This window comes from Drosophila grimshawi, unplaced genomic scaffold (assembly GCF_018153295.1).
Source record: "Drosophila grimshawi isolate 15287-2541.00 unplaced genomic scaffold, ASM1815329v1 contig_1369, whole genome shotgun sequence".
In the NCBI taxonomy this organism is placed as follows: domain Eukaryota; kingdom Metazoa; phylum Arthropoda; class Insecta; order Diptera; family Drosophilidae; genus Drosophila; species Drosophila grimshawi.
The window spans coordinates 5,559,469-5,584,815 of record NW_025062891.1 but is presented as its reverse complement, the minus strand read 5'-3'; the positions used below and the strand labels follow the sequence as shown (position 1 = coordinate 5,584,815).

The following is a 25,347-nucleotide window of genomic DNA, read 5'->3' as shown; positions in this document are numbered from 1 at the left end:
GCCAGCTTCCACAGGTTGGTGTTATATTGATTCTGAGACTTAAGCAAGCTGAGAAGAAATTCGTCAGATTTGCCAGCGCTGCATGGCAAGAAAATGCTAATAAAAATCTTCTGTCCAGGAGCTTTTACACTGCCCAACTTAGCCTCAACGGGTCGCCCATTGTATGAGTAAAGGCGCGACCCGGTTTGAAGTAGCCAGTCTGCGGCGACCTGGTTGGCGCAGTTCACCTTCAAGAAACCCGGCTTGAAACTGATGTTTGAGAAGCGCAAAGGAGCGGCAGTCTGTGGGCCCGCCATTACCACCTCGTGGAGAATGGCCTCCTGAAGATCCAATTTATCTTGATGGGTGAGGCTCTCATTTGGATATCCTACTGGCACAAGGCATACCGTCAGCTCGTTTCGATCCCCAATTCTTTCACCTTCATTCATGGGCGCCAAAGGTTCATTGTTTTGGATAAATTCATCATCATCGGGATTATCCCTGGATGGCATTGGCTCGCGCATCGGTGCTTCTAGTGCTAGTTTGTAACTAGCAGCTGGTTGAGTGGGCTCTTTGGCCATGCAGAGGGCTTCATCGTGAGAAAAGCCCTTCTTTCTATAGCGTGTATACCACTTCATGCGTGAGCCGCTTAGGCGCCATGAGCCAATGCCAGGTCGAGGTCCAGGGCTTGGACCTCGCCTGTACGGTGGTGAGCCTCGACGCGAGTCTCGCCCCAGGATATTCGGTCTGGATGGATTCAATGGGCTACGGCTACGACTACGACTACGACTACGACGACCTCGAGACCCTCTCTCTGGACTGCGACTAAGTTGACACCGATAGAAGTCGAGCGGTCGTTCAGGGCTGCGACTCGGTGGCCCATGCAGTTGGCCCGTCGATCTCTCGAGGCTGAGATTTAACTGGAATTCGCGACCCATTTCCGGGCTGCGATTGAACTGCAAGCCCGGTCCTCTATTCGGGCTACGATTCGGCGGACCTGGCAGGAGGTTCGGCGTTGTCTCCAGGCTATTATTCAACTGGAATCCTCGACCTCTCTCCGGGCTGTTATTCAACGGGAATCCCCAACCTCTCTGCGGGCTGTGATTTAAGTGAAAGCCCGGTTCTCTATTCGGGCTGCAATTGAATTGAAAGCCCGGTCCCTTAACCGGGCTGCGATTCAATTGCAATCTCGATCCTCTATCCGGACTGCCTTTGAACGGTTCTACATCCGACTGTGCTGTTGGTCCTGCTCCCAATCCACCACGATTGAACGGACCTTGATTAAAGAGCGGCTCTCCAATCGGCATCAGCAAGCAATTATTCGGGGTTTGAAGCAATGGTCGCGGGGCCCCATTTAGCATGCCTCGACCCTGATCTCGAAGGAACATGGGTTGGTTTTTCAACTGGCGCTGCTTCTGAGGGAATCGCGGCATTGAGCCCCACTTTTGCGCATTCGGAGGTTGCCCTGTAAAATCGTTGCTAATTGGGGGCATATTCCTCATTGTATTAAATTGTCCAGCATTGCCGAGGACATTCATTGGTATTTGGTTTTCATTTGATTTGTTTATGTTGTTTGGTTTAAAGTTTCTGATATTCATTTCGATTCCCACGAGTTGCGGAGAAATATAAAAGTCCGCCCGGGCAGAGATCCGCCATGCCCGGGTAAGGCTATTTACAACAGGCGGTCGCCACTTGCCTGAGTTCACCGTTCGCGACTGAACTATTTGTTGATCCGGGCCTTCAGCCTGGCCGACTCTCGGCACGGTCCGAATAACACCTTAGTCCGGCCCGGAGTGAGATGTGGAATATGTGTTGTGGTGGATGTGCGTGTGCGTGTGTGGGACTATGCTTTTGCAGGCGGCCCCACAAGCGCCTGGTCAATAAGGCGGTTGGCAGGCAGCCTCCTTATCCGCTGGCTGTCCGGGGCTGCATCTTAGCAGCGCAGCTAACCTTCCCCGCGCCCACATGATGGGGTTGGTGGGGGTGGGGCAGGCCGTTCGCCATCCGCAACCTGCGACCCGTCCGGTGGCCCCAGCTAGGCCCCCGGTCCGAATCATCTCACATAGTTCGGACCAGACCGGAAACGAGATAAATTCCGTGTTTATTTATACTTTATTTGTTCATGCTCCTTATTCATGTAAATATATATGTAGTTTTTTGACAGGCTGGTGGGGGAGGGGAGGGGGCTGTGGGGGTGAAAAGGGCCACAATTTTAATATATATGTATGTAGCTGGGGCATTTTTAAAGGTAGAATTTACTTAAACTTACACAAGAAATATTATATTATTACGTTCTATATATTGGGGGACTCATAATCAGTTGCTTTTGCTTTTTAGTTGTTTCTTTTTGTTTTCTTGTTTAGTAAATTTTAAAGTTAATTGTGAAGGCAGCTTAGCACATCGATGGCTCTTCTTTTGCTCCAGCTTCTCCATCTATTTGTTGGTGGTTGTTGTTGTCACTGCTGCCCACTCAAATGTTTCGTCTGCCATTCTCGTGCACACTGCAAAGTAGAAGGGAAGTGGAAAAAGCGTTTATGCACAGGCATAATTAATTTAGTTGTCTACACTGAGCAGCAGAGAGTCAGTCATAAATCAAAAATAAAAACATAATACAGAAGTCGCTCGTAAAATGAATCGAATATTGGAATTAAAATGTACGTTCTTTTTTTTTTTTTTTTAAAGATACAAATTTTGTGTATTTAAATTTTCATGAATTTCTATAGACAAGATCCCTTTAGATGCACAAGTTCTCAAATTGAATTTCCGAGCATGCAATCTGTACAATAATATGGGAGTAAACTAAAATGATGGATAAACGCGTTGATGGAGGAGGGATTGGGAGAATGAGAGTGGTAGGACGTGGGATGTTGAATGAACCGAGACACGAGTTTAGTACAAGAGTATTTCCAATGTTGTAGAGCTGTTGTTATCATTGTTGTTAGTGGCACCACCGTTAAGAAATAATGAAGAGCACAATGCGCGCCGTTAGGAGACAAGGGATTTATTGTTATTAACAAAGACCAAACAACAAAATCACTAGTCTTCCATACGGAATGCATTTAAACCGATAGTTAGTTTCAGGCATTGATTGATTGATGATGATTTGCAGAAAAGTTTGATTTGATTTGACATGCGACAGATACGCTAAACGATTTGCACTTTTGGGTTAAGTTGTGTGTTTAGTTTAATGAGGGATGGTTTTTTTTTTGTAAGTCATATGAAAGGAGATTTGTGCATACTTTTAGTCTGTTTGCGACACCAACCTCTGTTGCAGCAGATACTGGGCCATTTGTATTTGCTTGGGTGTGCCCGAGATGGTGATGATTCGGTCATTCGAACCGGGCAGAGGCTCATCAATGGTTATATACGCACTCGACTCGTTTCGAATGCGACGAATGCGGCCGCCGCCTTTGCCAATGATGGCGCCAGCCAGCTACAAGATTGGAATAGAAGAGGGGAAAACCAAATGAATAACCATCTTCTAATCATCTATTCAGCTTTTACTCACATCCTTGGGAATGGTGACTTGTGTGCTGTTGTTGGGATCATGACCCTGGGGTATGTTGGATGACGCGTTCGTGCTATTATTTGAACCGCTGTTGCCGCCACCGGCATTGAAGCCGCCGGAACCATTGTTAGCACCTAGTCCACCAACGCCGCCATTGTTCACTGAGCCGAGACCGTTGCCCAGGCTATTGTTGCCGGCACCAAATCCAGCGCCCAGACCATTGCCCAAACTGTTGTTGCCGGCTCCGAAGCCAGCACCGCCGCTGTTGCTGCCTTGGCTCTGTCCAAAGTTCCCCAGACTGGGCAGATTGCTGGTGCCGCCGCCACCGCCAAGCTGGTTACCGCCTCCAAAATCGTTGGGGCCACCGCCGAAGCCATTATTGCCAAAGTTGCCACCACCGAATGGGCCACCGCCACCAAAGTTGCTGCCACCGAAACCGCCGCCATTATTGCCAACGCCGAAGCCGTCTCCGTCGCCACCACCGCCATTGGCCCATGGATTAATGAAGGGATTGTCGCGTGGTCCGCCCATGCCACCGAGGCCGGTGGCACCACCACCTGCGCCACCGCCACCTCCGCGACCGCCACCAAAACGATCATTGCCACGACCACCATTGCCGCCGCCTCCAAACCCACCACCACCTCCGCCGCCGCCGCCGCCTCCACCACCAGCACCACCGCCGCCGCCTCCTCCTCCGCTGCCGCCGCCGCCATTGCCGCGACTGTTGCCACGCTGGCTGGGACGGGTGCTGCCGGTGCCGGTGCCATAGCCGCCATACTCATCCGCATAGACTCGATCGAAGTTCATCGGATCATAGTTGTGTATGGGCCCCTTGATGGGCGTGTCCCTGGTCAGCGTAATCACCTCACGCACAGCATCGATGACCTGCGTCTGCTTGCCAACCGTCTGCACCACGCGATCTGTGCTCTGCGGCGCCACATTTGAGAAGACCTTCAAGAACCGACAGCCAATGCGCTGCAAAGAAATTGAGATATTTATGGATTAGATATTTAAGTCAAGCAATTCAAATTGTAAATAAAGACTCGTTGAAAAAGTTAAATAAATCTATAAGAAAACCCAAATTTTACCCTTTAAAGCGTTTTTTAAATAGTTAATACGAAATATCTGATGTGAAAACTTATGTTAAACAGCGCAGAGACCATGTTATGCCTTCAAGTGTTTTTTATTATTGTTTTTATTATTATTATTTTCTATAGAAATCTTTTCAGGATTTCACATTTCAATTAATAAATTTTCAACTGTTTCAGAGAATATTATAATTATTCCACGAAACGAGGCGTTATAATTTCCTAGCGAATAATATGCGATTATTTTCGGTTGAATTCCTTTGCACTTCACTTGTTGTTTATTACATTTCTGGGAATCACAAAGCACACAAACGGTCAAAACACCACCAGTTCAAAGGCCACAGGCCAAGGCCCACAGTCAACTGTCATGGTTACTCAAGCAGCTAAAATGGCAGGCAGGCTGGCTGGCTGGCTGGCTGGCTGACAGAGGCCGTCGGTGGTTGGTCAAAAGCAGCTGCTGCTTTATCCTTTATCCCAACAGTTTAAATCAATTTTGGCCATGGCACTGACCCAGCCAAACGCATAGCAAGCGACGGCTTATGACACGACCCTATCAAAAGAGACTCGACAGCAACCTTTTCATAATCATGATGGTGATGATGATGATGATCCTATTCAGCTGCGCTGTGTGCATTGAAAACGCTGCCACTGACAGGATGCAGGCACTTCTTCTCTACCTGCCTGGCGGCACAGTTTTTGAGCAGCTGCTGCTATTGCTGCTCCCAATTGTGCATATAAAGCAGAGTCCTGTACCGGAAGTTGGGCCCCGTCGCCGTCTTCACTCTAAATGCGTTGTCATCGTCTGCAGCGGAAGTGTAAATGTGAAATTCGATAGCCACTTAGGAATGCATGCCTCAAGTGAGGGGAGACACAAACACAAACACTCAGATTTTGGTGCCTACGTGCATTGGAGCCTGCTTCCGTTTACCTCCTGCACAAAATTTCCCCCTCGAGTCTCCCTTCGTCGCACAGCTGCACGTTTTCTCTGTGTGTGTCCTGCGGCATGCCTGCTAGGCTAACTAACTGACTGACTGAATGACTGGTCTGATGATTGCATCATTTCCAACAGCCTAAAATGCTCAGCCACAAGCAAATTGCGTGCTACCCTCCGCTTAACTGTATCTGTATCTGTACTGAAAGCGTGTGTGTGTGTGTGAGTGTGCGTGTGTGTGTGTTTGTGTTTGTAAATGACCAAGGGCTGCGTCATGCTGCTAACACTCGAGCACCGCTGCTCCCACTTGCCCCCTCCCTCCACGCTAAGCACTCTCTCCCTTGGCGACACACAACTCGTTGCGTGCGACCCCCAGACAACAATGGCGACACACCAAAAAAATAAAATGTTAGCTGCTGTAGCTGAAGTGCTCGGGGCGCCCCACGTTGTGCCTTATGAATGGCAGGCGCAAAAATGTTGAGTCACACACACATACACACTTATAGCTTGTCTCCGCTGAGAGAGGAGTGCGGGGGAGGTGGACGGGGGGATTCAGCTTTTATGTCACAATATAAAACATCAAAAGGCAGCGAGTGGACTGGACACTCATTGAATTTATTATTTAATTTAAAGCACAACAACAAGCATAAGGCTCGCAGCAGTTTGTGTGTGTATGTTTGTGTGTGTGTGTGTGTGTGTGAGAGGGTGTGCGCGCGAGACTGTGACACATATACATTTACATATCTGTATACAAAAGTGTAGCATTCTTTTTGGTGGTCGCACAAATAAAATACAAAACTGTTAATGCGAGCAGCAGCAGAAGCAGCACCAGCAGCAAAAAAAACTTGTATGTATGTGTGCGAGGTGATATACTTATGTGTGTGTGTGTATTTGTGTGTGTATGTCATGTCAGAACAAGCATCGCACACACAAGCAAAAATTACACTATATATTAATGTTTTTAGCATTTCAGTTAGTTGATGGCGTTTTTTATTTTTTGGTTGTACCTTTTCACTTTTTGTTTATCTTATGTATATATATATATATATATATATATATATATTCAGTTTATATATGTATATATACACATACAGTTTCGAGTCACTTGAATAACTGTTTGGTTTTAAAATTGTTTATGCGCCTGAAAACAGGAGCAACTCTGACGCAGAAGCGGCAGGAGCGCAGCACGTATAACCGTTCACGACCAGCGCCAATGTCGAACTAATTGGGTTCAACGAATGCCAGTTGCCATGTAAGGAGAAGACGCAGCCAGCCGACAGCAGCGAGGAGAGCAGAGAGAACACAAAAAAATAACAACAACAACTGAGAGCAGAGAGAGGATAGCAGAGCAGAGGACAGCAGCAGAGGCAGCAGCAGCAGCAGTCAGCATGTGCGCGCCTTGCCTTGTAGTTATTTGTGTTTGTTGTTGTTGGCGACTGTAGGCAGTCGGGCAGTCCGTCAGTCAGTCAGACGACTCGAAAGGATACGCAGGCAGTCAGCCATTGAGGATAACACAGCAACAGAGGCTGCTGCTGCTGCTGTTGTTGTTGAGGCGCAGCTGCTGAAGGAAACCGGTGTATTATTCAGCTTCTTTTGCTCACATTTTCTTTTTTTTTTTTTGTTACTCTCCCTGTGTGTTGTGTGTGTGTGTTAGCGCATGCGCAGGACCTTTGCAGCAATTAAATAGGCACACACACACACACACACACCGCGATATAGATGTAGCCATTTCAAATGAAACGTAATCATTGCTGCCATCTAATTATTAATTTTTATACATTCCGTCTTGCATCTGGTTCTTTAGCTACTTTGATTCCTCTTTACGTTGTTGACTTTGCTACGCAAAAATTCTAAGCGGCTTTTTCTACACACACACGCACACTCGCACAATATGCAAAACTATGCAAAGGCAGCTGCTGCTGCTGCTGCTATTGGTGCTCCTTGAAGAGCTGCTCTTATATCCTTAAAGCAGCGGCATTAGATTGCAGCATCACTTGTGCCACAGAGGCTGTGGCACAAATAATACTCTTTTAATGCAAGGAAGATTGCCTGTAATTGAGTTTTTACCAGCACTTTTTTTACCCAGTCACTTACACACACTCGCACACACACACCAGTCTGTGAGCATCCTTAAAATCAAAGAGCATATGCAATTATAAAACTTTTGGCCCCAAGGCAACACAGCACAGCAGCAGAAATGAGCTGTCAGGCTGGGCTGGCTGGCTGGCAGGCTGGCAGGCAACACTTGAAACAAAGCGGAAGCAGCGTAACAACATTTAAGTTGATGCCACAAACAAGCGAGAAGTGAACATTAAACCGGATATTGAGAAGAGGCAAAACGCGACAACTAGAGCAAAAGGAGCAAGAGGAGCAAGAGGAGCACGCGGAGGATGAGTAAGGGAGCTGTCAACGGCAGCTGGTATGTGTGTGTGTCACAAAATAAGTTTCATAAACATATTAATCAATTGATCAAAGAGACAGCGGAGATCAAGTTGAATTGGCATAAACGAATACAACAAAAAAGCAATAAAAAACTGGTTTGCTTGTCAACCCAACTATTGCATACGTTACATATAATTAAGTAACTATTATTAATGTGCAAGTTCTTTTTAAGTTTTGTGAACAAAAAATGTTTCGCAAGAGATTTAACCAATATATTTATGACAAATGTCACATAACTTTTAACAAACGCATACCTGGACTATCTGCTAGGTATATTGAATCGGTTATTAAATATATAAAGTTCCTCTTCAATATATAATTATAATATGCTCTGCACACCCGTAACAAGAAGTAGAGCAACAATTTGAGCAGCTTGTAAGTAAATGCCAACGAACAGATGCCAATGCTTAAGAAGTTGTTGTGCAAGTCTCAGCTGCCGATGTGCGCGTATGTGTGTGTGTGTTGTGTGTGTGCTTGTAGCACCTGTTAGACATTCATTAAGTGCTGCCATCAGGCTGCCACAGCAACAGGAACAACAACCGATACCTAAGCGCAGCAACAATTGTAAGCCGCAGGCAAACAGCCGCCTCCGGGACAAGGGGAGAGGCGAACAAAAGCCATTGGCACGCTGCTCAATTCAGAATGCGCAATGCTCGTTGCGGGCATATAGACATTAGGATTTAGTGGATGGATCAGATGAGCAGCAGCAGCTGCTGCTCATTATTAGCGGCTGGCAGATGCCAACGTCGCCGACGCCGCCACCGCCGCTGCAGCAGCAGCAGCAAAACTCATCAGATGTGGCACAGGACAAAATTTAATGGGCAACAGCTTGAGGAGAAATGACGAGACCGCTGTTCCCCTGTCTACAAAATGGATATATTCCTTTGGATATATGTATGTATTTTTAGGCACACATAGATATGTTGAGACAAATGCGACGGCTGGAAGTGACAAATTTGGCGCTAAACCAAAAATGTGACAAGCAGTGAAGCAGGACGCGTAAAAATTGAGGTATGAGTTCCAAGAAAACTCGCAAATGCTGCTCACTAAACGAGCATTAAAATACTCATAAACTAATATAAAATAGGTTGCAATATCGTAACTTCAAAAGAGCTGAACTGGAATCTAGCCAAGCACAATTTGTAGTTAAAAATCAAGTTAAAATTCAAACCTTTTATCTTCAAACATCAAATTAGCTAATTTCTTACTCTAGAATTTCATAAAGATCTTTATTGCTATATTAAGCCAGGCTAATAAAAGGCTTTGTGAAAACTGGGTGGCAACAATGTCCAAACTACATATGCGATATTAGATGCGCTCGTATCCTTTTACGCTTCAAGGCAAATTCTGTTTAACCTTTTTGCACGGGCATACGAAAAACACGAAAAACTGAATAACCGGCTGTGAAAGCCAAAAACATAAAGTCAAAATGAGCACCAGAAACACGCAAACAGGCAGCCACAAAAAATAGAAGGAAAACAAGAAACGCGAAGCAAGCGAAATAAGGTAAGAGCAAGGTAAGACAGAAGGATAAGAAGGACAAGAGAGGCAAGACGCAAATACCTTTTGAAAGGAATGAAAACAGCTGCTTGCCGGGCCAGTTGGGCCGAAGACAATGAAATAGGGACGAGACAAGACTACCCATTCCAAGAGACACAATATATATTCATGTGCCGACAAACAGAAATAAAACACATGCTGTGGCTGTGAGACAATGCCTTCTGCTGCTGCTGTTGCTGTTGCTCCTCCACTGGTGATGATCATCTGCGCTGACAACAGACACAGAGACACAGACAGTTAACTATGGGCGACGGCAGCTGCAAGGATGCCACCAGGATGTGCCAGATATGCGCGACAAAGCAGAGCCCGGCTGAAGGATGCTGCAAAGCGGGTGAGGACTATAACTATAACTATGACTACGACAACTACAAACAATTTGCAGCAAATGCAAGGAAAGAAATGCTAAAAGAGACATAATAAAATGTGAATGAAAATAAATAAGTAAACGTAACGTTTTCAGTTACTGCAAAGGGACCAAGACGCAGTACGCTAAAGCTGGATGTGTCCTTTTGTTGTCTTGGACTTGTTGACCTCCATGGAGCACTCAAACAGCGAGAAGCAAAATGAAGGTTTACTCTCTAAATGGCTGCAACTTATGTTTGGATATTTTATGTTTTATAAATAAGACAATTTTCAGCGAACGTATTGAATCCGAATATAACAAAATTGTTAAAGGTAAAAGCAAAAAATATATATTTGTATGTAAAAATTATGGTTTCTTCTATATAGCATAGAAGTGTTTCACACAAGTATCAAAGAGAACGTTTCTATCGACAACTGCTAAAAGCCCGCTCTTGCAATCGCATGGCCAGCTAAGACTTTAGCATCAGACCAGCTAAAGATGAATATACTTTACAGGGTATATAGCTACGGATAAGCAGCTTGAGGAAACGGGAGCAGGCAGCACACAAAGCGAATACGACTGGCAGACATTTTTTGCATGCGCTTGAAAGTATGCAATAATAAATTCACGCGCACCTTTTGTGGGACAGAAAAAGGAACGGATGGGATACTTGTATTTGTATGTATATATGTAAGGATGTGTGAGTCAGTAGTAACTGTGTGCGCACAAACACACACACACACACACATTGCCGGGGGGCTGGCAGAGAGTGAAGACAGCACGTCAAAACAAAGATATTCCAATTAAAATGCAGCCACTTGACAGCAACTACTCATTATCAATTAATGAGAGAGACAAGGCAAACACATTTAATGAAAATAGTAGAGATAGTAGAGAAAATGAGGCAAAACTTCTAATTGATTTCTTTGCCTGACCAAGCGCAACTTATATAAGTCTGTGTGCTGTAGCACAATTGTGCAACTGAAAATCGCTTGACATGTGACACATACATACATTCAGACACACCAAGCGTTGCCTGGCTGCCTGCAATTGAACGTGACGTTGATGGCGACAATTGCGTTATGAGAGAGTTCTGACAGAAAAATGTCGCTTTAGCCAGACGCAGATCCTGTGCACTCAAGTGTGTGTGTCTGTGTAGTCAACCGAGAGCCGCTGCTGTTGACAACTAACTGTAACTCCACACACACGCACATACATATGGATAATATGACTAGTAGTGGCTATCGATTGCCTGCCTGCCTGCCTGCGAATTGTGGAGTTGTGGCCCGAGCGAGTAGCCACTTAACGTGTCTGCTGAAGCAGCAATCGAAAACGCAGCCAAACTGACTGTAATTAGCCATTAAACTGTACACCCGTAGTGCTCTATGGCAATTAGTTGCATAACAATTGGCCGATATGCATGGCTAGCTAGTGCAGGACATGTTTCCCCCCCCCCGGCCACATAATTATATGGATGTGGATAGTTGATTAACATTGTACTCACATCGCGTATCTCTTTGATCTTTTGGCCACCCTTGCCAATGACACAACCGGCCAAGCTCTGATGGATTAACAAGCGCACATCGAATTCATCATCGCGCTGCAAAAAAAAAAAAAAAAACACATAAAAATAAGATAAACAATTTATGTATTACATACAATATAAAAACTCAATTGAAGTTCAAATTACACTCACCTCTTCAAAATATTTTAGCATTTCGGTGATGATCTCCAGCGTGGAGTCGATATCCGCCGATATTTGTATGGTGCTGTTGGTGTTCATTGAGATTTTCGATAGATAAAGCGACAAAGGAACAGAGAGAAAGAGAGAGAAGGAGGGGAGAAATGTATGCATAGAAATATATTAATAATACACAAAAAATACATTCATAAGTTTAACTTAAGCGCTAGGCCTGAATTTTAAAATATAGTTAAGAACTAGACATTATATAGATAGATAGGACACAAATTATGGAGAGAGATTTACGAGATAGTCTGAGATTAACGACATGGACTCATTGTTGTTATACTTGTTGTTGTAACCCACATACCACACACATTGAAGGACACACAAGACGCTTGCTGGGCGGGCGGGCAGGAGGAGAATATTTAAGGGCAAAATAAGATATCTAAATATTTCCTATGTAATTTATTGGGTTCTTTTCGGATTGGTTGCGGTTAGTTTTTCCTTTTTTGGGAATGGAGCTTGAGCCAGTGCTGGTTTTTATTTTTTGCTTTTAGTATGTACGAATGATGTTAATGCCGTGCATTGGTTTTTTGTTTGGTTTTTGGCGGTGCAACGATTAGTAGCAAATATTAATATATATTTGTAGAATAAATATAGATCGAAAACGAAAGAGACGCTGTCTGGGAGTAGGTAATGGATTTCGTTAAATATATATGCACAAGACATGTATAAGACGTCACACCTTCAAACAAACACATTCGGTAAGGACTCTAGCACATACAAAAACAACAAATACAGAGCGAGAGAAAAAAAGAGAGATACCGAAAGAGAGAGAGAGAGAGAGAGAGAGAGAGAGAGAGAGATAGAGAACGAGCGAGCGAGCGATTGAGAGACACGCGTCCAGCAGGTACAAGTGTGTGTTCTTGTTGATTTTGAAAGGAATATACATGTATGTATTTCTAGGAACTATGGAAAAATGAATATATAAATGATAAGGTTAACTAACAGACCTAACACTAAGGCTATATGCTACTAAGGCTAATATGGTTTGTTTCACTGTAAGAAGAGATATTTGGTAAGCTTAAACAAGATGAAATATTTGGTATAGTTTTAGATTTTGATGTGGTTTACCGTTCGGGGCCTTGGGAATCGTCCACAGACACAGTGGCTTTATACTGCTCGTTACACATTTGATGGTTGTGGACAACAGACGGGCGGATCGGGCGGGCGATTGAGCGGGCGGGCGGTCGGTCGGGCGGGCGGGCGTACGATTTGTTCAGTTGGGCGCATGGACGATTTTCGATATCGTTTGGTTGATTGGTTTGCCATAGGTATGTTTTTTATTTTTTGGTTTTACATATATATATATATATATATGTATATGTATATATGTATATGTATATATATTATATTATTTTGCATTGTTGTTGTTGCAGTTTGCAGTTGTTGTTTGAGCAGGGAGGAAGAAGAGAGAGAGCGAGAGAGAGAGAGAGAGAGAGAGACACACAAAAACACACGCACGCACACACAGCAGGCACAACCACGCGCAGCAACGCACAACAATGGGAGGGACACGATGGTGGGCCCAGCACGGAATTATATACAATTCATTATATATATATATATATATATGTACATATATGTATGTTGAGAATTATACAGGTTTTATGCATATTATATATATATATATATATATATATATATATATATGGCATATTTTTTGCGACACGAGGGCGTTCAGACGGGCGGGCGATTGTTTGATTTTTGGTGCATCGTTCGACATCGGTTTTTGATTTTGGTATTTAGATGTAAGATTAAAGAATCGTTTGCGATATCGACACATTTCGATTCATAATTGGCAGTGGTTTCATCGGGCCAGTTTCAAAGATTCAGATTTCAGAGCAGTGGCAGGTGACGAAGCGAGACCCAGACCCAGACCCGGCAGGGGGAGGAGACGCCATTGTGTGCGGGACAGACCAGAGTAGACCAGACCAAGTGGTGCGGGCGGTCAGGTGGTCGGTCGGTCAATCGATTGATCGATTTGGTTGATTATTTTGGTCGGTTTACAAGATTCGATATATTTGGTTTTTCGTGTCGTTTCGTATCGTTTTTTTTTTTTTTTTTTTTTTGGTTACATATGGGTCGTACGTAAGAAGTGGAAGAAGAGAGAGAGAGAGAGAGAAAATTGTTCATTTAGTTAAAAAGGTTAAAAGCGTGTAAATTGTTGGTTTTTTTTTTTTTTAATATTATACAACAAAAAAAGTGGCAATTTTCTTGTTCATTGTCGGTAAATAAAGCGCCTAAATATTATATTTGATTTCAAAACTTAGAGAATTGGTCAGAGGCGAGAGACGTTTAGATCGAGAGAGAAAGTGATAGAGGCAAAAGTGTCTGTTAGCCGAGAGAGAGAGAGAGAGAGAGAGAGAGCGAGACACATAGAGGTAGAGAGTGAGAGTTAGTTAGAAGCGTGTCGTTTAGGTTGAGAGCTTGTTATTAAACAGATCATTAATTGCTTGGTGGTAATAATAACACGCTGAAGGGGAGCTGAGAATAAAAGACGGGAGCTGCAATTGCGGGTCCAGAACGGCATAAGAGACTTGAATTTGGAGTTGGCATTGGAAATATATATATATATATATTATATATACAAAGCCAATAAGAGAGTGTGTGAAAGAGTCAGTGAATAGGAGCGACACACAAAATAAAGACAGAAGTTTGGAGTTTGCTTTTCGGTTGCTTTTTGTCTTGGCGCAAGCGAGCACAGAAATAAATGGTTAATAAATAATACTAGACGCTTCAAATGTTTTCGATACTCTTTCTTTTTTGATGATTGTTGTCGAGTGTTTAAAATAATTAATAGTTAATCTGGTTTTATAGTACCTGAGTGCGCATCTTCTGTATGTGTTGGCCTCCCTTGCCGATGACAGCGCCAGCAATCTGCAATCGAAACAAAAATCATATTAAGCTCTGCTCACGATTTAGTTGCAATTTGCGTACACTCAACAAAAAAAAAATAAATTCGCACTTAGATATAAAAAAAATATATACTCCGTTTCATATTAATTTAATTTAATTTGATTAATTACATTTAATTTGAATAAATTTCCAACGACTCGATTCGGATGCCTTCGTTTGCATTTATACTATTTAGAAATACTTTTTTCAATATAAAAATATTAAATAATAAAAACTTTTTTTTGGGATTGTTAAATTTGGGTTAGTGTTTTAAATTGTAGGAATTTTTGTTTGTCATATTTAGAAATTACTTCTTTCTGTGCGATTCTCAAAATTTTAATTAGATTTTTACTGTGAACCCGTCGGCTGGGTGATGATTTTGTGGGCATACTTACACTGCTCGGTATTAGTATACGGACCATGTCCTCGTTCCGTCTGTTGCGCTTCTGGTCCTGTGGTCCATCGCCGTCATTGCTCTCGCGCTTCATTTTCATTCTCTCTGCAAATGGCAAGAGCATAAGGCAGACACGCGTTTTAATCAGTCAACTCTTGAAACTGGAATATGTTTGCACCAGATTACACATACGCCGAGTGCGCCAGTTCAAAATCAACTGAACCGACGGACGCTTGGTTAAATCAACAAGTCTGAAAAGTTCAACGTACAAATACTGCTTACGCTGTCGCCGACAGCTTGATGCTCTATTTTGACTTTATTATACAGAGTAACTACCTTTTACTCTGCAATATACTTGCCTACATATGTAAATGTGAATGTCTTTGTGACGGCACAAGAACATACTTTAAAGTGTACGTGACTTCAACGCACTTTTACAGACATTTCTCCCACTTACATAACGTGAGCATGCACTTCCTTTTGATCTTGTTCTTGAATTCAAATTGCCTTCTTATATTAATTTAGGTAAATAACACTTTTTTTTACTCTTGAATATTTCAATATTTATTTTACAGTGTACACTTATTTTTGCTCGTGAACAAGAATTGGTTGAATAAAAATGTTACATTTTCTATTTTTTGAAAACACACTTTCGAAATATTTTTATTTTTTCACAAAAAAAACTTATTTGATACTTTTTTTTTTTAGCTCAGCAGAGAAACGAACTGTACGACAAACTTTCGTACAATGAAAATACATTTGCAAATCATTTGGTATTACAAATGTCGATATTAAATGCAGGCATGTATTTTCGATATATAGTTTGTCAATACTAAAAATGAATTAGACATTTCAAAAGAAGATTCTAGAATTCTGTTTATTGTTTAACAACACTGTATCGTAGCAATTTGCAAGTCACACTGCAGCCTGAGCTTGCATGTGACAAACCCGAAGAATTAGCTGTTATACCCTCGGCGTTGTTGATTTATATAAATACAATGTGCCAAATGGCAGCGCATTGTGGGTTGGAATTTGAGTTTGCCAAGCGCAATTAAACAACAATTCAATTTGCCTCACATCGAATTCATTGAAGTTGGAATGATTTGCCGACTGTCTGACTGACTGACTGTTTTTAAGACTGTGTTGGTGTTTCGGAATCGTGCAGCTGCCACCGTTTTAACAAAAGGCGTTCGTCAAGGCACCTGAGAAACTGTGTTTTGATGCATCTACTGTAACAATCGATATATTTAACTAGCTAGCTATATGAGTATATCTAATATTTAGCTGCAACGCCCTATGCCCAACGTAAAGCTGTTCAAGCGGAAATGCCAGTCTGCCAACGCTCAGACGATGTTCTATATATATGATATACATATTTCATATGTATCACATACATCATATATATCAGTGTCTATATTATGTATGCACAATTTAATGCAATTTAGACAACAGAGCGAGCACAAGCAAATGCATTAACAAAATATAACAATTTTCAATTTCATAATTTATGAAATGCTGCCAAATAACTGCCCTATATGCAAGTACATACACAACTATATATATATATATGAATAAATGTGTATATATGTAGATGTAGATGTAACGTTTATATAGCTGACTCAAAATCTGAGCATTTGGCGAGTGCAACAACAATTGAGAGGCTTTATTGAATGCCGCCCACATTCCCACAGATGAGGTGTGTGTTGCTTGTGTTTTGTTTGTTGTCGTTTTTTATTTTCGGTTTTTGGTCTTGTTTCCCTTTCTAGCTGAAGTGCGCACAACTCTCGGCTCAGATGTCAAAACATCAATTGTCCGAGCTGTTAAGTTGTCAAAAATATGTCCGATACAAAGGTAAACAGCAGCTGTCTCTTAAATGGGCTTTGCTCGCAGTTGAGCCGCTAAGCTCTCCTCCACAAATGAGTCAAACAGCAATTACAGTCATACGTACATATGATGTACGTTTCCATATCCAATCGCATTACAAGTGCTAGCATGTGGGCAGCACAGCTTGCTCACCAAAGGGTTACCAGCCCAGCACCTTGAACAGCCGCTCTTGTCGTCTTATCTGAACAGGTCTTGTGTGTACTTATTGACCAGTTGGCTAACTGCTGCAGGCAGTGTGCGCAGCAGACCGTAAACCCAGCTCTCAACACTTACTGCTGCTGCTCACTCGAGTAGTAACTCAAAAACAAATATTATTTGTTCTAGCTATAAGCTAAAAAAGGCTTCATTTGCTTATCAAGGTATATGTACAGTTGTGTTCTCGAAATAAATAAATACACTTGGTCTAATTTCCCTAAGCTTCAGCTGTCGAACTAATCTAGTTTCAGAGATCTGTCTGCCTCTGCTTTCAACACACATATAGACAACTTGACTATAACCATTATAACAATTCTAATAAGTAAATGTACAGTTGTGTTTAGAATATATTAAACATATTGAATGGGTCCATGTATCCAAGAGTCTATCGTCTTAGTGGAAGGAGACCTATTGAGAATCTATATTAAATTATGATCAATTTCTGCCGAGATAACTATGTTATCTTTTACTATTATATTTTATTTTAAGCTATGTAATATTCATAAACTATCAGATTGTTTCTAAGGCAAGAGTGTTGGAACATTTATTTGGGCAAATAAATTAACTAAATCATTTCCAATATTCAATTGCATAAAATTTGTAATTAAGCAGAAGAAAGTTCGACGATTTTGATTATGTCACATGATAAATTAAAGAAATATTCCAAAGTTTTTCAGTAATATATCTTTTGTAAATTACCTTTTTCTCTTCAGACAATATCACAGTTTCGCAATTTCACAATAATTGTTGAACAAATTTACAGCCAATTGGTGTATTCACATTCTTTTCATCACTAAGATTTTTAATTTTTCCACACTAGTTACATAACGTCTGATGATAAGAATTTAGACGGTGGATGGGGACCAGTTGAGAGAAGTAGCAGCAGGTGCTGTCCTGTAGCAAGTGCGGTTGGAAAACTAATGAAAATAATTTCCAGTAATCGAGTTATTTATAGGCAAATCTTCGACACCAGCCAAAAAGGCTGCTGACCAATCAGAACCAAAGATCGGATATGGATAGCTACGGAAACGGAAATCGCTGACCAATAGAAATCGTACAAATGTTCAAATGACAATACCTAAAAAAAAAGGGGAAATATTGTTCAGTTATGGATTCCCGATGCTAAGCAACGCCACTAATTGTCCCTGACTGCGCTGGCCATAACACTAAAGCTAGAAACTAGAAACTAACCGACCCTATACTAACAGATAAGTAAGACAGACAGACAGCTACGACAAAAGCGAGAAAGCATACCAGATATATATGAAGGTATGTACAGGACAGCAGTTGGTCAAAAGTGCATTGCTATATCTATGATTGATAGACCTACACATATGTATATGGGGGTGTTGAATAAGGACAGCCCTATGATATTATGTATAAATATAAATGTATATATTTATATATATATATATATATATATATGTGTATGTGGCATATATAGACAAATTACATATTGGCTCTTATATAGTAATTGGCTTTGGGGCCACCTAATGAAACCAAAGTGCCACCGCAATATAGACTAATAACTGAACTACCTTTTAAGAGGGTATGGGAAAAACTGCAGCTATATGAATTTTAGATCTATGTGACTCTTCAGCTGATATTTTCACATTATGCATTTTTTAAATGCGCTGTCCAAGACAGCAAACGTTTAAGTATTGAATATCGAAGTGGGGGTAGAAAGAGGAGTTTTAATTTGAGGATAAATGCTTGGGAAATGCAACAAATTGCAATTCTGCTGGGTGGTAAGTATCATTACAGAGAAGGAGGCTGACGTGGCCGGCCATCAGCAGTCATTATGATATATCATATATACGAATATAGACATATACCTTGCGAAAATTGTCATAAGGACGCGACTTTGTGCATTATTCATGTAATTAGGGCAATTTGTAGCCCATTTGGGTGATATTGAAGTAACGACTTTGAAGTGCCTTTTGATGCACCACTTGCAACAAACAATCTAAAGGACATTTGCCAGCGGGAGTGGCCGCATTTTTAATTAAGCACTGAGAGTTTCAACAGCCGTTGGCCCCGATACTTTCAAAAAGGGTTAATTGCTTTGACGCAAAGCAAAGCCACAGAGTAACTGTAGCAGCAGCACCATCCCCCATCCCATCCGCCCTTAGTAGCATATTGATTGAAGCAACCGCAGCTTCTTAATCAAATATTTCCCACGGTTAGGCATGGCTTAATGGGGGTGAGTGGAGTTAGCGGAAGTTTAACAATTGATAGAGCTAAGCAAGTGGCCTGAATGTGACATAAATGACAGGTAGCAATTATGTGAAAATCATTTGATTGTCGCACACACACACACCCATACACACGAACCCACACGCACACCAGGACTCACGCATCAACATCCTGTTCAAATAGCTTTTGACATCGCACACGCGCCTAACCAAGACAAGCAAGACAACGCCCACAACCCCTAAGTCACACACACTTACACACTAAACATTAAAAAAAACGTGTTTTAGTAGAGTGTCCGACTCTGAGTTTCTCTGTATTCCACCAAAATTCAAATGAACCCAATATACTTCTCACATCTTTATAAAATGCCATTAGAACATCGATGTTAATCGATATGATGTTGTTAATGTGAGTTGTAGAAACAAATAAATATAATTGGCCTCTTCTCAAATATACTTCCCGAGATCTGAATTAAGAATGTGGGGCCAATTATGTCCCTCTTCGTAATACCTATTATAACAATTTTAATGAGTACAGGGTATAAAGAAAAATAAGTTAACATAAGAGCAGGGTGGGAAGTTGGCAACATTTTTTCATGTGCCCGCATACAACATACACACACACAAACACATGTACACACGCACAGGTGTCTGTGTGTATGCTGACCAAAAAAATGTACGAGCCAGTGGCTGTGGGCAGCAGGCGAGACGAGACGAGCAAAACGAACAACGGGCAATGGGACTCAGCAGGAAACGGTTATGTGCTCGCTCAGAGCATGCTTATTTTATGCAGGACAAAAGCTGGAGCAAACTTTTTTACCGTTGCCGTGTCAGTCCCCTCCACTCTCCTCACCTACATGTGTGCCCCCAGCCAACTTAATTGGACGCTGTCCATAGCTGTTGCTGCGGCTGTAGCGGGGCATATGCGTTCACCAGCCACTCTATAATTTAGCGGAAAAACAGCTAATGGACGCCATGTTCAAAGCGTCCGCCACGCAACAACAATACGACAGAGACTGTGGCTGAGACGAGGGGGGTGCGGTGGGCGGAAATGCCCACAATTGACAATTCTCATCGTCCAACTTTTAGGAGGGAAGGTTGGAAAAAATAAAAACCATAGTAGATAGCCCCTCTCTAGTCTGATTCTCCCCCTCTCTCTCTCTCTCTCTCTCTCTTTCTCTCTCAATGTCTATGTCTTTCGCACTTCAAGGCTCTTATGGACATGTCAGCATGCTTAGCGAACCCACAATGGTGGCGACCAGTTTGGTCATCGCGTGTCTAACCACCCCTACGACCCCCTGACCACCCACCCTACCTACCGCGAGGTCCCTGCGCTAATAACTAATGTCCTTATGGCGTGTGCTGCCCCCGCCCGTGTTTGAGGTACAGTAAAACTTTCGTCCAGTGTCTTGTCTGTGTTTGTCCGTTTTGGCTGTGCTCCGTTAAGCATTCGATTTGAATTATTAAGAGGCTTCGATTGAAAACTAGTTGTCCCCATCCCCCAGCCACCACCACGAGCAACTCCTCCACATCTAACTGCAAAGGAGCAAAAAGCAATACACAAGCATTAGAAATCAGCTATAAATTTATATCCAATTTAGATCCATTCGATGGCTACTGCATCTCGCTGCGTACTAAGCTGATTAAAACTAAATGAACAATTAGCTAACATAAAATGCTAAGCCATTTTTTGTTTTGGATTAATTCAGAAAAGATTTTTGCGAGTCGAATTCTGTATTCTCTTAATTATTAACATAATATAATTGGTAAATATTATTAAACTAAAAATCAATAACGATTGGAAGCAATTTAATGCCTCAGATCCTTATCATAATCGTGACAAATCATTAACCCAGCGCCTAATTTTAGATGCAGAAACTGCTTAGCTAACAATTGAAAACCTTAATTTTATTATTCTTTAATTTCAATTGTAATTTTAATTACTCCCTTTAAAATTATTATTTTTTTAAACCTTTTTGACTACAGTAAATTAAATAAATAATAGGTAAATACTTATTAAAACATAAATTTAGAAGATGAAATTCGTTATGAAGAAGCACAGCAGATATGAAACTTCTGAATGTAACCAAAGTTCTCTTTAGTGTGACATAGATTCAAAGAGAATTTTGAAACAGACTAGAAATCTATTGATAGGTAATATTTATGGATAAATTCCATAAATCCGCAATTCTCTTCCGCGTGTCCATCTTGTTTTACTCAATGAAGAGCTCTTCGCTCAAAAAGAGGGCACAAAAGAATTTATAGGTCGCTATTTACAAAACTGGCTAATCAGACTTGCAAATTCTGTTCGTGCCTAGAGGCTTTTCAGAATATTTGCCTTTTTTATACTTTCACTCAACACACCGGATTTACAAATTGAATAGGTAAACTAACATCTCTCGGGGAACGCTCGTGAATGAATTATGGCTACAAATTGTTTTTGTTATGTAAACTATCTTTTACATTCCCAGCATAAAATAAAAGGCCGCAAGACAAACTGCCATTAATTAAAGAAATATGTTTACATATATTTTTGGGCGAGTGTAATTGCAATTGCTCATAAAAAGATTTTCGCACACAAATTTGCTTGTGTGTCGAGTCATTGCAAGTGACAAAGTGAAGAAGATGACGTTGGCGATGATTGTTGTTTAATAAACGCAAACATATATTTCCATAGAGGTTTGCAACAATACGGGTGTCATGGGAAAACAAGAAACGCTGCAAGGCAGCTCAAGGCTTCGCCTGTCTACTGGAAACGTGTTTTCAACATTTGAGCATTAGCATATAACGACAACAACCACAACAACAACAACAACGATAGCATAAATACTGCTTGCTTGGTGCCATTCAATAAGACAAAAGCTATCAAAATACTTGAACGAAACATGTTTTGCAGGGGGTGGCTGACGGAGCAGAGCTAAGCGAAAAGAGGAATGATGATAATAAGTAGCACACAAAACGAGAAAGGAAATTAACGATTGTTAAGAGTTGTCGTGACGTCACATTAGCAAATCAATCTCCGCAGATGAGCTTTCCAGTGAGGCTGTTTGCCACAACAATTGACCCGCATTTGAAACACACATAGCATTCAAGACTTGCAAATGCGGGCCACATATGATATTTTCAAAATGTTTATATTTATATATTTTCGTTTTCACATAGTTATGCATAAGTTGATATACACAAATGTGAGCCACTGACAGATTCAGTGTGCAGTTGTTGGGCCTATGGGGAAATCAGGAAACGAAACTCGGCATTTAGGCAGAGAGGGAGCTGAGAGTAATGTTGTTGCTGCTAGTTTGCCAAATGGTAAAAAAAGAATAACAAAAACACAACAGAAATACAAAATAAGTTAAGCTGATTGCATTTGCAGCAGTTGGAAAAAGTGCATGAATATTCCATGATATGGCCTGCACAAACATCATGAATAAATAAGCCAAACTTTTGTATAAAGTCAACTAAAGACCAGCAAATAGCAAGCAAGAAAGAATAAAAAGGCTTGTCATTTCGGTTGTAGGCTGGCTGTATGTTATGAGTAAATAGGCCGAAAACAAACACCCCCATAAGAGAAATTCAATTTAATCAAAAATCGAATCAACTTTTTGTTGCTTAACATATTTTTTGGTCAACGAATTTGAAACGTGTTTTTATTCGACTTGTTGACTGAAAAGTACAACAACAAATACATTTTCGACATGTTTTCAATTTATATGTGTTAACAACAAGAACGAATAGCAACAGTAAAAATCTCAAATAATAGAAGAAAATTACAAGTGAATCACATTATTCTCATGCAAACAAAAAAATCTATTCGGCCAATAAAATACAAATTGATTAGCAAGAAAACAGCAACAAAAAGATTCCGCTCAATGTCAATGAACGCGACAAACACACACAAAAGCAAGCGGCCTATAGACAGAAAGAACACGGGAGAATGAACGAGAGAGCCACAAATAGAGATTTGGAGATATGGTATATAAAACAGAGAGAGAGAGAGAGAGAGAGAGAGAGCATCTAAGTGTTTTGTGCACTTGGCGTAGATTGCCTCATTGCCAAAAAATGCAAAAGGAACACAAACACACACGTACACAAACACGCACACACTCACACACACAGTCACATACACATGCCGAAAATCAACAACTAAACACGCTATACAAATTAGCAATGTCGAAGCTTTAGCATCCCAAAAAGCCCCGCCCCTCCACATCACCAAACTTGGTAAATAAAAGTGAGCGCTAAACTGGAATTTGCAGGAACAAAAGCAAAAGTCAATTTTGTTGAAGAGTTCGTTACCAGCTCTGCTGTAGCTTGGTTGGTTGGCAGCTTTAAGCAAAATTCCAATAAGCCAAGATGGCAACGAAGCGTCTTCAAAAAGGTGTCAAACTCATTCGTCTTGTTTGCTCTGTGTGAGGAATTCATCATACTCGGCACAATGTGGTTTTGCTGGCGATTACAATGGGCTTTTTTATTAACTGGAAACATTTTAAGGCCAACAAGTTCTCAGGCAACCAAAATTTTTTTTGTTTTTGCTTCAGACGATGTTTGTCTTGACTGCTTTTAAAGAATGCTAAATCATTTTATTTACGGTCAAGAGAGTTTTCTATATTATAATTATTTGAGAATTAGAACAACTTTCGTAAATTGGAATTATTTGTGGAAAAAATGTGATGCAATCTACTGTGGAAACTAATTTTGTTGAATTTTATTATGATTGACATATGAATACCATTAAAACTTTAATTACTGACTATCAAGTTTTCTATGTAAAGTGCAGGTGCATAAGAGGAATACTTTCAAAGGTTCAGATAACAGTTCACAGCAAGTCAAGTGTTGGGAATTGAAATTTAATGATTTTCTACTTTTCTACTTTTCATTTCATTCTCTTAAGTGATGTAGTTGACAGCACTTCTACTGATGCTGCACAAATAACGGCAAATAGTATGCATAAAATATAGGTTAGACTGTTGTTTGTCGTTTTTGCCATATTTGTCGGAGCACGTTGAACTCGGCGTTGTTGTGGCTTAGCCAAGCGTGGGAGTTACTATTTCGGGTAAACATTTTGTTTTTATTTTATCTTGATTTTTTAACAACAAAGCCGACATCAACAAAACTAAATTACACTATAATGAAGTTTTTCACATCTCACTGCGTGCATGTGTGTGTGTGCCGGCACACGCGCTAGCTGTGAAGCGGTTGTTGTAGGGCGGCTAAAAGGCGCGGGGGAAAGAAGAAACCAAAACAGACTAAAAGAGCAGAGAGACAACAAAAACAGCAACAACAACAACAACAGTAATTACTAAACGCGGAAAGAAGCCGGTGCGCGCCAGATTGGCTGCGACACGTGAGTGCGAGCGAGAGGGCATGTAACGGAACCAAAAATACGAAGCAAAACCGACGCTTTAGAATTTTTGTTCCAAGCACTTTTTGGCATGGTGGTTGTAAGTGTATGCGTGTGTGTGTCTGAATGGGAAAGCCAACAAGAAGCAAGAAACACTGGGAACAGACAACACAAGGGCTGCAATTGGCAATGTGCCTGCAAAGAAACTTGGAGCGAGCGCAGTGAAAAGCCAATATACAAAATTCACACAGCGACGAATATTGGCAATATAATACGCACACGCACACACACACACACGCACTGCAAATGTAATGCGAAAATTGTGTTATTGCAATTTCTTTGTCACAAGTTCGTTATGGTTGATTGTTTTTTTCTTTCCCTTTTTTTCTCTATCCATCGCGCGTCGCTTTCCAACTTACCCTCACTCGCTTCCCTCGTTTGACGCTTTGGCTCTGTCGTTTTGCAAACACTATCTTAACAGCTACCAAATAGTCTGGGTGATAAATTTCACCAAATTATCTATATACAATCACACAAAACACGAGCAATTAATAACCGAGAGTTAAAATGACTGTACGTCTTTCGAGTACTTATTTTTGCATTTTTTGTACAAACTGGTGGTGGTCGACTATCGATAAGCTGCCAATTACTGAAATCGTTAACAGTGCTAAACTAGCAAGTTGGCATGCCACTGCTCAATAACATATTTGCTCCACATTGAACGAAGCGACTCCACATATAACGAAATCCTAGATAATGTTGCATACTCCCAAGCGCTGCAAAAACTCGATTATTATTTGGCGTGCTCAAAAGTATGCAACACTTGAGCGTTGCTCGCTTGCATC

At 41.3% G+C, this 25,347-nt stretch overlaps 1 protein-coding gene across 4 annotated transcripts; it reads right to left on the bottom strand.

Annotated features, from left to right (window-relative positions):
- Nucleotides 1-2,061: 2,061 nt before the first annotated feature.
- On the bottom strand, nucleotides 2,062-25,134 carry LOC6560171 (heterogeneous nuclear ribonucleoprotein K). 4 transcript variants are annotated; one of them, XM_001987517.2, is made up of 9 exons: nucleotides 24,922-25,134; nucleotides 14,889-14,992; nucleotides 14,419-14,475; nucleotides 12,670-12,713; nucleotides 11,548-11,620; nucleotides 11,356-11,451; nucleotides 3,488-4,462; nucleotides 3,243-3,412; nucleotides 2,062-2,480 (listed from the first exon to the last, which is right to left on the bottom strand). In XM_001987517.2, exons 2-9 carry the CDS (start codon nucleotides 14,985-14,987, stop codon nucleotides 2,450-2,452), a joined length of 1,545 nt encoding a protein of 514 aa, XP_001987553.2. In that variant the 5' UTR covers nucleotides 14,988-14,992; nucleotides 24,922-25,134; the 3' UTR covers nucleotides 2,062-2,449. The 4 variants fall into 4 exon arrangements, with proteins under 4 accessions (XP_001987553.2, XP_032590183.1, XP_043072367.1 ...); XM_032734292.1 differs by lacking the exon at nucleotides 24,922-25,134 and adding an exon at nucleotides 17,666-17,725; XM_032734293.2 differs by having other exon boundaries at nucleotides 2,158-2,480; nucleotides 3,219-3,412; nucleotides 24,922-25,051.
- Between the last annotated feature and the right edge of the window lie 213 nt (nucleotides 25,135-25,347).